The sequence below is a fragment of the Ptychodera flava genome, chromosome 16 (genome assembly GCF_041260155.1).
Source record: "Ptychodera flava strain L36383 chromosome 16, AS_Pfla_20210202, whole genome shotgun sequence".
NCBI classification, from domain to species: Eukaryota; Metazoa; Hemichordata; class Enteropneusta; family Ptychoderidae; genus Ptychodera; species Ptychodera flava.
Window position 1 is genome coordinate 27,556,333 of NC_091943.1, and position 14,333 is coordinate 27,570,665.

A 14,333-nucleotide genomic window follows, 5' to 3' on the forward strand; every position below is an offset into this window, starting at 1 on the left:
AAAATTCATGAAATTTATCAGTTGGCGGCACCTGCATATGTACACACGTCTATGGGGCATAGACGCCGAGCGGAATAGACCGATCACAAGTGACTGTGGATTGTGTATTTCAGTTGGTCAGTCTCTTATATTAAATGGCGCCCTCATATACGTCGACGCTTTGCTTTAACACACGATCAGTAAAATTTAATGGGACTTGTGTGGCAAGTGCACCAATCGGTGCTTGGGATTTTATGACCAAAATCATGCATTTTTTCAGTTAAACAAACAGCACATATTTTAAAACACAAATCAGTGTTTTCTCTTCAGGTTCCTAAAAAGTGGCAATTTGTGCACCACCACAGTCGTTTGGTGGGCTATTCAGCTCTGGGACTATTCGCCCCATAGACGAGTGTACAGAAGCGAGGTGTTTCTCGCTTCTGTACACTCGTCTATGGGGCGAATAGTCCCAGAGCTGAATAGCCCACCAAACGACTGTGGCACCACTCATCAAAATTGGGGCAGGCTCGAAATTGATGGGGCACCTTCATTCCTCATTGATACAATGTTTGAAGTTCTGCTTTCTAGCTTTACCGATAAACATGAACATAAAATTGCCCTAGTGTCCATGGAGACCAAACCACAAGGGTGGCGCCTATCGACACGATCATCGTGTGAATAGACAAAAAAAAATGCTTACCGACACGATGATCGTGTGAATAGATCAAAAAAATGCTTACCGACACGATGATCGTGTGATAACGTGGTTTTTCTTACCTATCCCACCGATGGTCGTGTCAATAGAACGCATTTTCCGCTTATTTGCACGATGATCGTGCAATACACAGTTTTCTTACTTATTTGCACGATGATCGTGTCTATAAGACACATTTCCCGCTTATTTGCACGATGATCGTGCGAATACGCAGTTTTTCTTACTTATTTGCACGATGCTGGCTGTACTTTTTGAGTGTGTACACTCCACGACACGTATTTCACCAAAGCAGAACGATACGCGAACTTTTGGTGTTTTAGAGGGAGAGATACAAATGGCATGATTGGAACTAATTTTGGATAATTGTATATTGAACTAATGTTTGTTTTATCTGCAAATGTAAGCTCATCGGCTTTTCTCTTTAAGTAATACACTTGTTTTTATGAATATATTGTAATAATGCTACATTTATCAATAGGGCACCTAACACTTTTGAAAAATTTGAAAAATATAAAGATCAAATTCTCCCAAATTAGTTCCAATCGCTTTAATCTTTAATATGAGCAAATTCACAGGTTTCAAGACCGCCCCTCTTTCGGGGGAGGGGGAGGCTGTGTCTTAACTCACTATCATATATTACGTATAGGCGCTTTTGTTTGCGCTTTTGTTTGCCCAGTGTTGTCAGGGTCTATGGGTTTAGTGTCTACACTTTGGGTAACTGTTTTCAGGGCAGACTACAGCTTGAAACATATTTACGCGCACGTGCAGCGGAGAGAAAACAGTGATAACAGAAGACACAAACAGGTAAATAATTTGCAAAAGTTTCTATTGAGTCTCTTCTATTTCATACAAATCTAATTGAAATTTGGCAGCCCGGGTCAGGTTGTCCTAGCGATCGGACGCGTTACGTTTGAGTCTGCGCAGTAGTGTGTTAGTTTCTGCTGGATTGTAATTCCGGGTGAAACTCCCCTGTATCGCGGTCACCCCACTCACAAATTTCATCTGAAAACAGAACACAACGTGACAGACACACAGTGATGATTGCATTGGCACCTCAGGGTGCTTGTTCAAACTTCCTGTGTACCAAACATTTTGGGGCTGGTATTTCAAAACTAGTCACTAGCTTTTAGCTGCATCACGATAAATTTTTAATTTTTTTCATTTTTGAAAAACCGCTAACAAAACAACCAACGCGAAACAAGCTTCATCACACAATAGTACACACTAATCAAGATATTTCACATACAGCTACAATAATAGTTACAAGTAATAAATTACTTGGGGCATTTATTACACGGTTTCATCTTCAATCAAACGACCACACCCTAAAAATATACTATACATCTGTAGAAAAAATGGTTTTCTCTTGTATTTCGAGACTATGATACAGACAGTTACCCGACTGCCAGCTACTTTCTCCAGTGCTCCACTTTTGAAATGAAATTTACAATACAACATGAGTTGCCACTCAATGTGGCTATATCTGGGAAATGAGCAAGCGGGGGCGTTCTCTGGGCCCAAGCTTGCTTCATTTGTGATTCTGAAAAAAGAATGTTTTTACGTTGTGCGCCATATGATCTTGAAAAAAGTGTCTCTGTTTAACAGTGTACATGTACATAGTATCTAATTTATTAAAAAGGTATCAGACTGGTTGATTTCAGGTGAGACCCACTCTTGCAAAGAGCAACTCTATGAGAAATTCATTTTTTGCAGCCCTAGGTGCAAGCAATGGTATGATACCCCTTGTATGGCAATTTCTTTCCTTTTTTCGTCACATTCTGGGAATTCAAACGGTTTCATCTTTGCATTTTAGGCTCATGGTGCACAGTAGTGCACTGGTTACAAAAAACCCAGATACTTGCTTAATCAAACCAACTATCATAATACTGAAATGCACAATGTCTGTGAGTGCCATAGAGATGTTCTGTCTCCCACCCTTGCCAGTTGTTAATCTTCGCTACTTTGCATGGAGAGGCTGCTAATGATGCCATGTGTCAGACCTCACACCTTTCCATTCACGTTAACAGACACTGCAGGTTCACAGTTCTGACTTGCCAATGATCCTTATTTGTTCCTGCTTGAGTGAAAATTGTCCATTCTGGCTCTCAGGTGCATGTCGCAACAGCATTGACTGTTAACAAGACTAGACTCAATGGATCAACAAAATCTACCGAAATATACGAAAGCTTGGACACGAAGTATAAAGACACTATGATAATTTTGTTTAAACAAATTTTGTCAACAGTTATGAACACTGGTAAATCTTGGTAGAGTATTATTACAGTACATTTGGGGTTGTCCATTGTGAATAATCCAATTTTACTTTTCACAGACAATTATTTCACTCACAGGACACCATGGGATTCTGTTCAGTCTCAGTGTAAACGTGCATCACCTTTTCAACTTTACGATGACAGAAAGTATAAAGTAGAGGGGGGAACGGGGCGAGAGGGACTTCCTCCCTCTATTGTCTATGGAAAAATCCAGCTCATGCAACCATGAGGTGGTTAATGTTAAAAAAGATGAAGACATGATACATGTCAATGTGAACTACTCTTTTACACTGGCTGGGTTGCTTATTGTAACCAAAAGGAGTGAAGCTTTTTTTCTGTATTGTAGTTGGCTGGATAAATCAGAGAAGTAACTGATTCTGCTGCCAATATTCAAGACAACACAATCACAGAACAACAAATCACTGAGATCAACTTTAGCATTCAAACTAGCTTGAAAAAGGTTCAAGTTTAGTTTTCAGCACGGAGGTAGTTGTACCACTGTTTGTACCGGTTAAAAGCATTGCATTTTTGAGGTATTACATCATTGGTTTGCAGAGTGAGGCAAAACTTATCTCACCGTTGTCATTATCAATCCTGCGCTATGTATTTACAGTCAACCCTCCTGTTGATGCAAAAGAGTACAGTTTCGTGGATTGAAGTGAAACTTATGAAGCAACAAGCATTTCCAGCTCCCCTTGAACCGTCCACCCCGTGGCTCTCAAAGCAAAGACTTGAAATGCAAAAATGAACTAAGACCAAAAAGAAGCAATTTCTGCTACAATTTGAGCAAATCTTAAGTAGGTCATGGGTAGGTGACCAATGGCATCAATTCTTGTCCAAATCTACACATATCATACACAACAGAACGATAGCAATTGTAAAAGATTTTGATGAAAATAAAATATTCTGAAAAATAGAAAATTAATACTGTCTGATAACAGATGAACAATACTATGTGACTAATTTGAACTTGAAATTTCAAGTGTAGGTGATAATGGTATCAAATTACAGAGTAAGCTAATAAAAAACGTAGCTAGCAACCACAATGTATCACCAAGGCAAGCCATGTCTTGTTGCCATGGCTATATACGAGGGGTGACTAACCTAATAAGGGCTTTCATCATCTGCCATTTCTTGTATCTGTGCCATGGCAACAGTTGGTGACATTTCTCCTTTGTGAACACCTCTGCCTATATGGGGGTTCTGCCTGGAGATTTGTTGATGTCCAAAAACCCCAGGAGATTATTGTCTGATTTAAATTTGGAATGAAGTGAATAGCTAGGGTTTTTTTGGGTTATTATTGTGACACATACAAAACTGAAAAATGTTTGGCTATCCTTATAATGGTCTGACATGATTTTCTCTCATCAAATAGGGGCAAATGTAGTTGGATACTTGCTAATAATTACCTGAATGCTGGTTAGCTTAGGCTATGTGAGTGTGCTGTCAGAAGATGTAGAACGGAAATTGCCGACCGTGATGATCTGTTCTTTTAATAGAGATGAATTCATTCCAAATTCAGATCAGAAACAAAAAGGGGCGGGGGGCCTTGAGCAAGGAACTTGTTGAATGGTCAATTGCTGTAATTTTTTATGGTATTTTCATGATTTCTGTCCTAGGAATCAATTACATTTTGCTATTCGCCTCCCAAAATTATGCTGAAATGCAGAGTATAAAGTGTTAACATTGAAAATACAAGACATGTTGTGTGAAACCATTTTTCAGTGTCTATGATAAAATGTGCCAAGTTATTGTTGCAAAACAAGTTCTAGTTTAGACTAAAATTCAACTGTCAACAGTTTCATTGGACACTGTAAACACACATGCTGTTGTAAGTTGAACTTGGGGCATTTTGACATGAAGTGGAACGACAAATTGTGTTTTACAAACTGGACAAAAATTACAGAAAATAAGTACTGTACTGGTGTTTAAAGTTCATAGCGCTTCCATGGAGTCAAACGTGAGTTGCTGCAGTGGTCGTAATACAATTTTACCGGGTTTTCTTCTGTGCAGTCATACAGCTCAGAATGCGAGTACTGTCAATCAAAACACCAAATTACACTTATTTTTGCAAAAGTTTTCTCAGGCCTATGACCTCTTAAACTGAAAGATTTCGCCATGTACTGATGCTCCCGCGCTCTGAGACCTCCACTCCTAACCGACAGTCTCTTAGCACTGCCCCCACACACACAGCTACATTTTTCAGTGTACGTGAACTCCTAAAACTGTGGTCTGTACCAAGACATTCGGTGTTGCTTAAATGGAAATACTCTACTACAGAAAAAGATAGTTACCCAGCCCTCTTCTCAAAAATTCTTTTAATAGTGGAAATATTTATCGATAACTCTAACTCAAATGACAAAACACAGTTCAGAAAGTTGTCAGACTCTCTTTGCTTTTAATTCCTAGTTTAGTGAAAGACATTGTGACCATTAATACACTTGGACCATTGTCCCCTTGCAACATTTAATTCTTCACAAGATCAAGGTCATAGGGGTACACAGGGTTGCTATTTCTACACTGTTTGTATCAGTCATTCATTTGTGCAGTTCGATCTTCTGGGGTACGACTGAGTCAACTTTAGAAGAACCCTCCATGAGTTCGCTGAGGAGGTTGATCTCCGGGACGTCGCCGGTCAGCTGCTTCAGCATGAGCAGTTCCTTGACAATGAGGCATATCCGCTCGATTTCTGAGATCCTGACGATCAGCTCGGCGAACTTGTTGGGATGGTCCGGATGCTGCCCTTCCATGTAGGTGAGGAGTTCATCCTCAATTTTTTCCTGCAAGTCCCTGACTTTTGATGGATTAGACAGACCGGCACAATCTGATGAATGGCGAAAAAAAAAAAGTGCCCATTGACTTTTGTTTCAAAGAGAGCACAGACCAAATGCAAATTTCTGAGTAAAGTAACACCACACACACGTTATTTGGGCTTTAATGTTGATCTGATAGACAAAGGGTTCAGACTCAAATACTGTTTTGTAAAAAGCCTGAAGTCCTCACAAATGTGACATGCAAAATTAAGATTTGTTAGATTTACTGTTCAAGCTTGATTCGACAGAAAAACAATTTGACATTCTGTTTGCAAGTGAATAGCTAAGCTGATGATCCACTATTAAAATTTGGGAATGGCAAAATCCAATACATGTTGGCTATGTTGGATAGACAGAAAGTATTGGAAGTGAAGATGATATTAAGAGGAGGGGGTTAATGAGGAGCATGAGGAGGGGACATACATCGTCTTCACCCACCTGATTGCAGCAGGAGCATCAGCTTGAAGGCCTCAATCTCGTAGCGATCAATCTTCAGACGTCGCAAGTGATCTGTCAGATCGAGCAAGCGTTTGATCACCTCTGCTCCGCCAAACTCGCGTGCAGTCTCTTCCGTCACCTTGGTTCCGTTCATGAGCAAGAGGCAGCCTTGCAGAGGGATGGACCGGAAAGCCACGGACAGGACCACAATCTGACACCATGCTGCCTGCAGCAACTTGATCTGATCATTGGTCTGTGGGGCGAAAAAATGGCAACGCTTATTTTACGAAAAAAATATCAAAACTTTGACCATTAAATCTGTGTTTGGACATATTTCTCTCATTCTAGCCAAACTCTGTTCTATTGCATCTGGTATTGTGAAAATCTAATGATCCACTGCCTTGAACCATACATTTAATTTTTCCATTGCACTATTAACCCTTTTCCTGCCAAGTTCATATTTCACCAAAACACTGCTACATCACTCAAGCAAAGACTGAACATGGTACCAATCAGGCTACACTGCTAGGCACCATAACCATACCTGCCAGTATTATATATTATATCCAGAACAAGAGACTATGTGCCCGAGGGTATGTGACCATTTGCCAGACATAAGAAGTGCAAATGTTCACCTGCCTCAATGAGGGTACATAGTCCCTTGTTTGGGCTATAATGTTTTTATTACATGCCTCTCTTACAGAGTTTTCAGTCAAACTTTTGGGACTTATTTGCAAATGACAATCCAATGCTCTATTTCCATGTTAGACGGAAGTCCGTTGAAAAATAGAGCGATTGTTGAATGGCGCATTGATGTATTTAAATCACTATTAGACGGTTTATCCATTTTCATGCAGAAATTTCTAAAAACCAGATTTAATATGTAAAACACGTAAATTTGAATGTTTTTAAATCCCAAAGTTGTCAAGTTGAAAACAGTTCAAGTTCACTTTGAGTCAAATGATGACTATGCCGTGAGCAATGTCATGGACAAGTTAGCATTGAATCCTATGGAGCATGTGACCTTCAATATGTGAGGCATGTTATAATATACATAAGTGGGACGTGCCAGCTCATCTGATAACATTTACATAAAGTGTCTGAGGGGAAGAGCTGAGGCAAAGGTGATGCCAGTCATGAGACAAAAATAAATATTCCGTAGTTGGTTATTTTTTGCTATGGAAGTCTGGGACATTGAACAGCTACTATGTACAACCGGGTCTTTTTTTCACTCTCCGGTAATGTGATAGCTATTGCATGGAATTCCTTGGAATGAGCAAAACCAGCGGACTGAAGAGTATGGAACCACCAACTTGTTTTGCTTGAACCAATGGATTGATTGTACGAATTCGCCAACACCGACTTGTATGATGAAGATAGGCTTCAGGACTAATGAGCTATACTGTACAACACAGTGTGCTCCGACAAAATACATTTCTGAACTCTGTGAGGACAACCTGGAACTTCACAGAAATTATCTGTGTTGGCACTAAACCAGTATATCGTATGTAATAGCCGAGCCTGTATTTAGCAGAACGTGCAGGGCTCAAAGTTGCGACCATTCAGTCGCATATGCGACCAAATTTTTAGGAGTTGCGACTAACTTGTTTCGGTTAGTCGCATTTAGCGACTGAAATCTTACGTGGGGCTACCTGCATTTACAACGCAGCAGTACGCAGACACTCATCAAGGGTCATGACCGTATAGGCAATAAACATTTGACGGCGCCCAGCCACACAAAGGCGAGCGCGCGTCCATCGCCGACTTTGTTTTGATATGGATTGGAAACAGTGTCTCCATTTTGTCTGCTATCGTGTCTAGTTAGCTGTCAAAACATGCAATGAATTTAATCAAAAAATAATTAAGAACCAATCAGAAGGCAAGCTCATGTCATTTGCTGTCAAATCAATTTAATTTGGCCAATAGTGATCACAAGTTTACGCACACTGAGCAAGTCCACCTCCAAAAACAAAATTCTCACGTACAGTAAATTGAATTCCCATCAGTGTTCAAGCAGTCAGTACAGTACGTATACGTAAGTCCACGATGTCGGGCGAGTGGTATGAACCAGTACTGTCAAAAAACAATTGCAATATTGAAGCTATCGTACCACAGTGGACTGAAATTAAAATTCTTATTTATAGCCAGTTTATGGGCCGATCTTACACTGGATTGTGGCAGTTACTGCTGACCAAAGAGCCATACTCCGCTGACTTCCGTGATTTTCTACATTTGATCGAGTTAATGCTAGTAATGCCGATTTCAGCCGCACAATGTGAGCGAGGATTTTCAGCACAGGGAAGGATCAAACGCGACGTACGGAGTTGCCTAAACGTATCAACGACGGAAGATCTCATCCGGATAGGACTTGAAGGCCCTGCCGTTGATCAATATGATCCCACCTCCGCCGTTCATCGATGGCTGAACTTATCTACGCGTGCAAGACGCCCAACCTTCAGACATTGGCCGACTGCTATAGATGTTATTGAAACTAATAATGATGAAAACAGTGATTTGTCTGAAAATTGATCAGGAAAGAATAAACAAGACAGTCGGACGTGCTCGCCATTGTCTGGCTGGGCGACGTCAAATGTTTAATGATAAGGTCATGACCCTTGTGAGACATTACACGTTGTTGAATTCTGTGTGTGAATTTGAAATGTAAACAATAGTTGAACTGGGAAATAAAAAGTAAGATGTTATTAATATGTTATCATCATTTCAAAAATGCTCCTAAATTTTTTGGTTTGCTCCTAAAAATTTTGACTTAGGGGCAAAATGCCCCTAACTGAAAATATAAACTTTGAGCCCTGATCGTGGATGGCACACACATTATGTTTTTTCTCTTCCACAATTAGAAACCTGGGTTGCTTCATCAATGTCAGAGCAATGGTTTTGTCTAATTCCTACTTTGGTTTTCCTGGGTGCACTTGCATGTGTATACATAAAAGTGTTCCTGCTAAAGCTTTACGCGCTATATGTAGTTGCACAATGTCTCCGACTGCTCTTGGAGTGAAATTTCATGTTTTGCGCAACTTTAGTTTCAGTCTTTCAGATTGGTGTCAGTTTTGGTAACAATAAACATCAAAACATGGGGTGAAAGGTGTGATCTCAGTGGCGATTTTACTTCCACGTTTTGAGTTTTCACAGTCATTGGTGGCGCAGGTGCTACAAACATGCAGTACGCATGCGCGTTTCAGGGTACCTTGTGACTAAATGACTAGATTTACGTAACTGGATAAATCAGCATATATAGAGAAGACGAAACATGGCCAAGGCGGCCGCCGTGCCCATTGGGCACCTAAGCCTAAGTTGCAAACTCACTCACACCCTTAGAGAGAACACCAGTACATGATATGATACGTGTTATCTGTGTGGTATCTCCACAAAGTCAAGTTATTTTGTACTTTCCAAATAAACTACGCTGCACGACTCTTCGCAGCGGGAGATTACCATACCTCAACTTCCTGAAAGAACGGCAGTTTTCTGGTCCAGCCGACCAAGCTGAAAAGGATGTGGTCCGCGACGTGCAGAAACATCTTGAAGTCCTTGAGCTGATCAACCTGCAGGTCTTTGCATTGAAGACATGTAGCACTTTTCTTAATCAGCTGCTCTTTCGTCACAAGATTCTGCATAAGTACTGACACCTGAGGCCCACTCTGGCCGTTCTTTGTCGTCTCCGAATTCCCTGCCTTAGTACTGACATCTGCCTTGGTCGTCTGATCAATCGATTTGACAGTCTCTGCTGATACGCTGGAGTTCCTCCTCTTCTTGGGTTTCGTCGTTTTGTTTTCGAGCTCTAGAATAAGTTTGCGCTTGTACTCAGACGACCCCTCATAAAGACTCCGTCCGCCGCGTTGCCTGTCTGCACGAATTGCTGAAAGTATGACAGAATTTACATATAAGTTATTTTCAAATGACGTACAATTTCTTCCCTAAATGCCAACATTCAACATCTCTAACAGAACATGACTGCATGTAAAGTCATAATATTCAGACATTTTTTCAAATAGGTGACTAACTTTCATTCATCAACAGCCTTGAAATTGGGTGGTTCACAGAAAGCGTTCCCGAAAGCATGGACAAGAAATCTTTTATTGGAAAATAGCTGGCCAACAGCTGGCCAGTCAACTTGTTCTGTGATCAACTAAAATCGAACGCACGGGTAGGCAATTAGATATTTGGCCAGCTGCGCGAACTGCTGTGAGCTGTGAAACTGCAGGCTGATGGAGAGAAATAAGATTCCATTAATATAAATTTTTTGACAGTATAACAGCAACGGACAGGTGACACAACAACGCCTGTTGTGATGAATTCAAAAGAGGAATTACATCAAACATACTAAAAAGCTCTTGAACACTCTTATAACAAAATGTCAAACATGATAACTTACTTGATGAATTTTAGTTTTGAAACGACAGTTTACACAATGTTTCAGTTTGAATATTTATGGAATTGTTCTTTTATTTGGCTCATATTTACAAGCAGCACCACAGCACCGCTTAAAAACTAAATCTTACAGACTGTTTAATCAGTAAATCTAATTTAGTTTGAAGCTGCTTTTCACAGTTAATTGACCAATAGGAGGCAACTCAAAGTGACTGCTGAATATTTCTCTGTGCATTTGAACAGAAATACGCATAAAAGCACACAAAACGTTAAACAGTCATTTTATCTTCAAAAGAATACAAGGCTGATGTCACCATATGTTTGCTGACACAGATTCATTATCGTTTAAACTCTGAGTGCATGACTTCATGAAAATGAAATCCAATACTTGAGACCACTTGAAAATTAATGAAAATATGAAGGCTTGCTAATCTTTTCCAGCACCACAAGAAATGCAAATGAGCTACAACAGTTCATCAGGTAACTACACAACCACAGCACCCACTACAATAGCGTTGATCGCGATTTCGGATTTGTTACTAAATATAGCTGCACGCGCGCGACTTTCGGACAAATGTGCTGAAATTCGGACAAATTTGGTCGTTGTATGCGTGGCTGTTGTTGCAGCTTGTAGTCTCAGTCATCAATTCATACGAATAAGTGTGACGCTAAATAGACATTCTAACACTCGCAGGTTTTATTTTTGTCGTTTATGCGGAAAATGCGGAGAAATGTTTATTTATGCATATTAATGAAGAGAACAGTGACGTCATTTGCGATCAGCGTTATTGTATTATATCAGACACTTACATCACATCACAAAGATATACACTGTTAAGTCATATTAGTAAATTGACAGCAAAAATACAAGAACCTAAGAGGTCAGGACATGAAAATAACAGTGCTATATTCACTATAGTACAGTTGGAACACACGCAAATTCTTAGTCAGAAAAAATCCGTTTTCAATATTTCAGAATATCCATAAACTGTCATAATGTAATTTTGTTTTGACTAATTCAGTTGTGCATATATGTCGTGAACTGGTCAAAGTCTCGAGATGTACCTGTCGCTGGGGTGGTTCATTGCTTAATTGTCTGACGGTACATGCATTTTATTTTTGATCTGAACTTAACATTTTTCAATGCTGTGTTTTGGAATAGTGAGCATAGCATAAAAATTGCATTCCTCTGCTCAGGAAAGGACATGCTGAAACCACTACACGACAAAACATGCTTTGATTTATGCGCTGAACAACTAGATTTTGCATACAAAACGAATGTTTCTCAAAAAACAAAACAAAAAATAATAATCTCAATATATGTAACTGCTGTGACTTATTTGAATTCACCCTTTGAATGCCAAAGTCGATTTTTGTTGCCTTTAAACAATATAATGCCAACAATTCTTTCAACTCTAGACAATTTTTTTCTGATTTTTCTCAAAATTTTGGTCAAAATGCGTAGCCTGTGAACATTTTTGCCTATTTGGTCCAAAATCATGGAAAAAATTGCAGAAAATTCTTAAAAATTGGTAAATTGTTGCCCTGACATTTTTTTGGGGAAAAATTACAGTGCTCAAAGGGTTAAAAATGTATGCATAAGCTGGCTTCTGCAGATCTGCTCAAACTGTCACTGATGTTCTAAAATCCAGGGCACCTAAATCTTTGATAGACGTTGGCTTACTTAAATGCCTCTGGCACAAACAATCACACAAGGCACTTTTCCACTGAAAATCACTGTTCAGAAATACTATACATTAGCAGTGGGGATGCAGATGATGATATTTAATAAGCTGGATCAGCGTTTGCCACAGCTTGGAAAAATAGAGGGACAGCAAACTTACATAACAATATAATATGAACATTCCTTTGTTGTAAAAATGTATTTTTTTGTATTCTTATTAATTAATATATGAATAGATTGATCCGAAAACAGTGGGGTGGCCCATCCCTAAAAATCTCGGTGTGGAGAACCCTGCAGATGATCTGGCACCAAAACTTGAAGCACTATCACTTATATTTAATTTTCACGACAACAAATATCATGATATATATGGGACAGATCTACACAGATATACAATGACAGAACTGGTGATGAAATTTGTTTACTTGTAGTACGTGAACAGGGTGTATATGCAACACAAACACGCACACATACGACAGAAAAGACACATACAGACACAGAGATCTTCAGCTGGAAATTGTTTGACTTTCAATTCACATACATAACCAGTCAGTAGAGAGTGAATTATGCCTTTATTTAGTACATGTAGGCTAAATCCTTGTCATATTCAAAAGCTCTGATGTCTGTACAACAACCGAGAGCCGAGGTAAAAATAGATTGAATGCAAGGATGTTATGATAATATGAACTTCAAAATGGGAAAGCCATAGCCTATGTCAACTATGGAGAAAAGATGGAGAAATTATATACTCCGCAGGCTTCCAAAATGAGAGCACACAAAAGTTGACGAGGATTGAGAGAAATACGAGTACCGAAAAAAACTGTCCCCAAAGCTACATTCCAGCGTGAAACATTGATGACCAATTCCATAGTTAGCAGAGGTGCATGGAACATCTTGCGTCATACTGGGAATACATTTTTAATAGCAAAGCTGGTGGCGGAAACGTTATGTACAAACTGCTATGTGTTTTCATTCAACAATGCTACATAAATAGGCAGTACTTTTGTGACAAATTGTTTTTGCCTTTTTTTAGTTAAACCCTTTGGGCGCCACAGTCAATTTTTGTCTCCTTTATATTTCTCAAATTTTTGCCAAAATTTTGGTGAAAAAATGTAGCCAATGAAATGTGATGTCCCATTGGTCCAAAATTATCAAAAGAATTACAGAAAAATTCATAAAATTTGGTAAAATGTTGTACTAAAATTTTGGTGGGAAAAATTACAATTTGAACCACAGAATGTTGAGAATGGAAATATGAACATTCTGGTGGCTATATACTGGGATAGGTAAATAGAACAATATAGAGAGAAATAAACAAAAGTATCAAACAAATAAACAAATTAATTGACTGATGAATAAACAGATTAATTAATTAATCAATTTCTGAAAAATAAATCCCCTCTCCGGTAAAGCCATGGGTAGACCATGAGATTTTGTCCCGTTCGTGGCATACATGCGTATATGCATGAGTAATAGTGACTGCACATATAGAGTGGGCTGGTCAAACCGAGTGGTATGCAAGTTGCTAAGCTGGTTTTATTTGTTTTTGCAATTACATCATATAAGTTTTATTGAATTGAAACATTAAACATTGGTTTTTCTCTAACTGAGTGCCTCACAGGTGATCCAGTTGGGCTATAACTGACGACAAAAGCACTGCACTGTTGTTTTCATGTATATATTGAAAGGACAGATTTCTGTAATTTTACCATCAATATTACCAGTATGATATAATGGAAAGACGACAAACTGGATATCATGCAGGAATAAAAAACAGCAACAGAGTGATTAAAAAAAAGATGTTAGAAATGTATACTAGGTGACACTGCAACCATTCACCACTGGAAACTCCAGTTTATTATTATTTTTTTATACACCAGTGTAAAAAAATTGCTATTTCAACAATATTATGCAATTGGGATATGAGGTAAACACGGCTAATTTTTATCACCTGCAACTGATACATTTACAGGTAAAGCTACTCATTAAGTCTTGATTTAATAGAAAAACAGAGTTGAATATGAGGACATCAGGTCTTGAAT

The 14,333-nt window shown here is 39.0% G+C and overlaps 1 protein-coding gene across 1 annotated transcript in view; it reads right to left on the minus strand.

Moving 5' to 3' along the window:
- Positions 1-1,943: 1,943 nt before the first annotated feature.
- LOC139114459 (uncharacterized) overlaps positions 1,944-14,333 on the minus strand; it is a 54,300-nt gene continuing 41,910 nt past the window's right edge. The window contains exons 3-5 of the mRNA XM_070676211.1: positions 9,677-10,095; positions 6,219-6,471; positions 1,944-5,791 (exon numbers count right to left, since the gene is read on the minus strand). Coding sequence (XP_070532312.1) covers positions 5,505-5,791; positions 6,219-6,471; positions 9,677-10,095 — 959 coding nt within the window. The 3' untranslated portion in view covers positions 1,944-5,504. The remainder of the gene's footprint in view (positions 5,792-6,218; positions 6,472-9,676; positions 10,096-14,333) is intronic.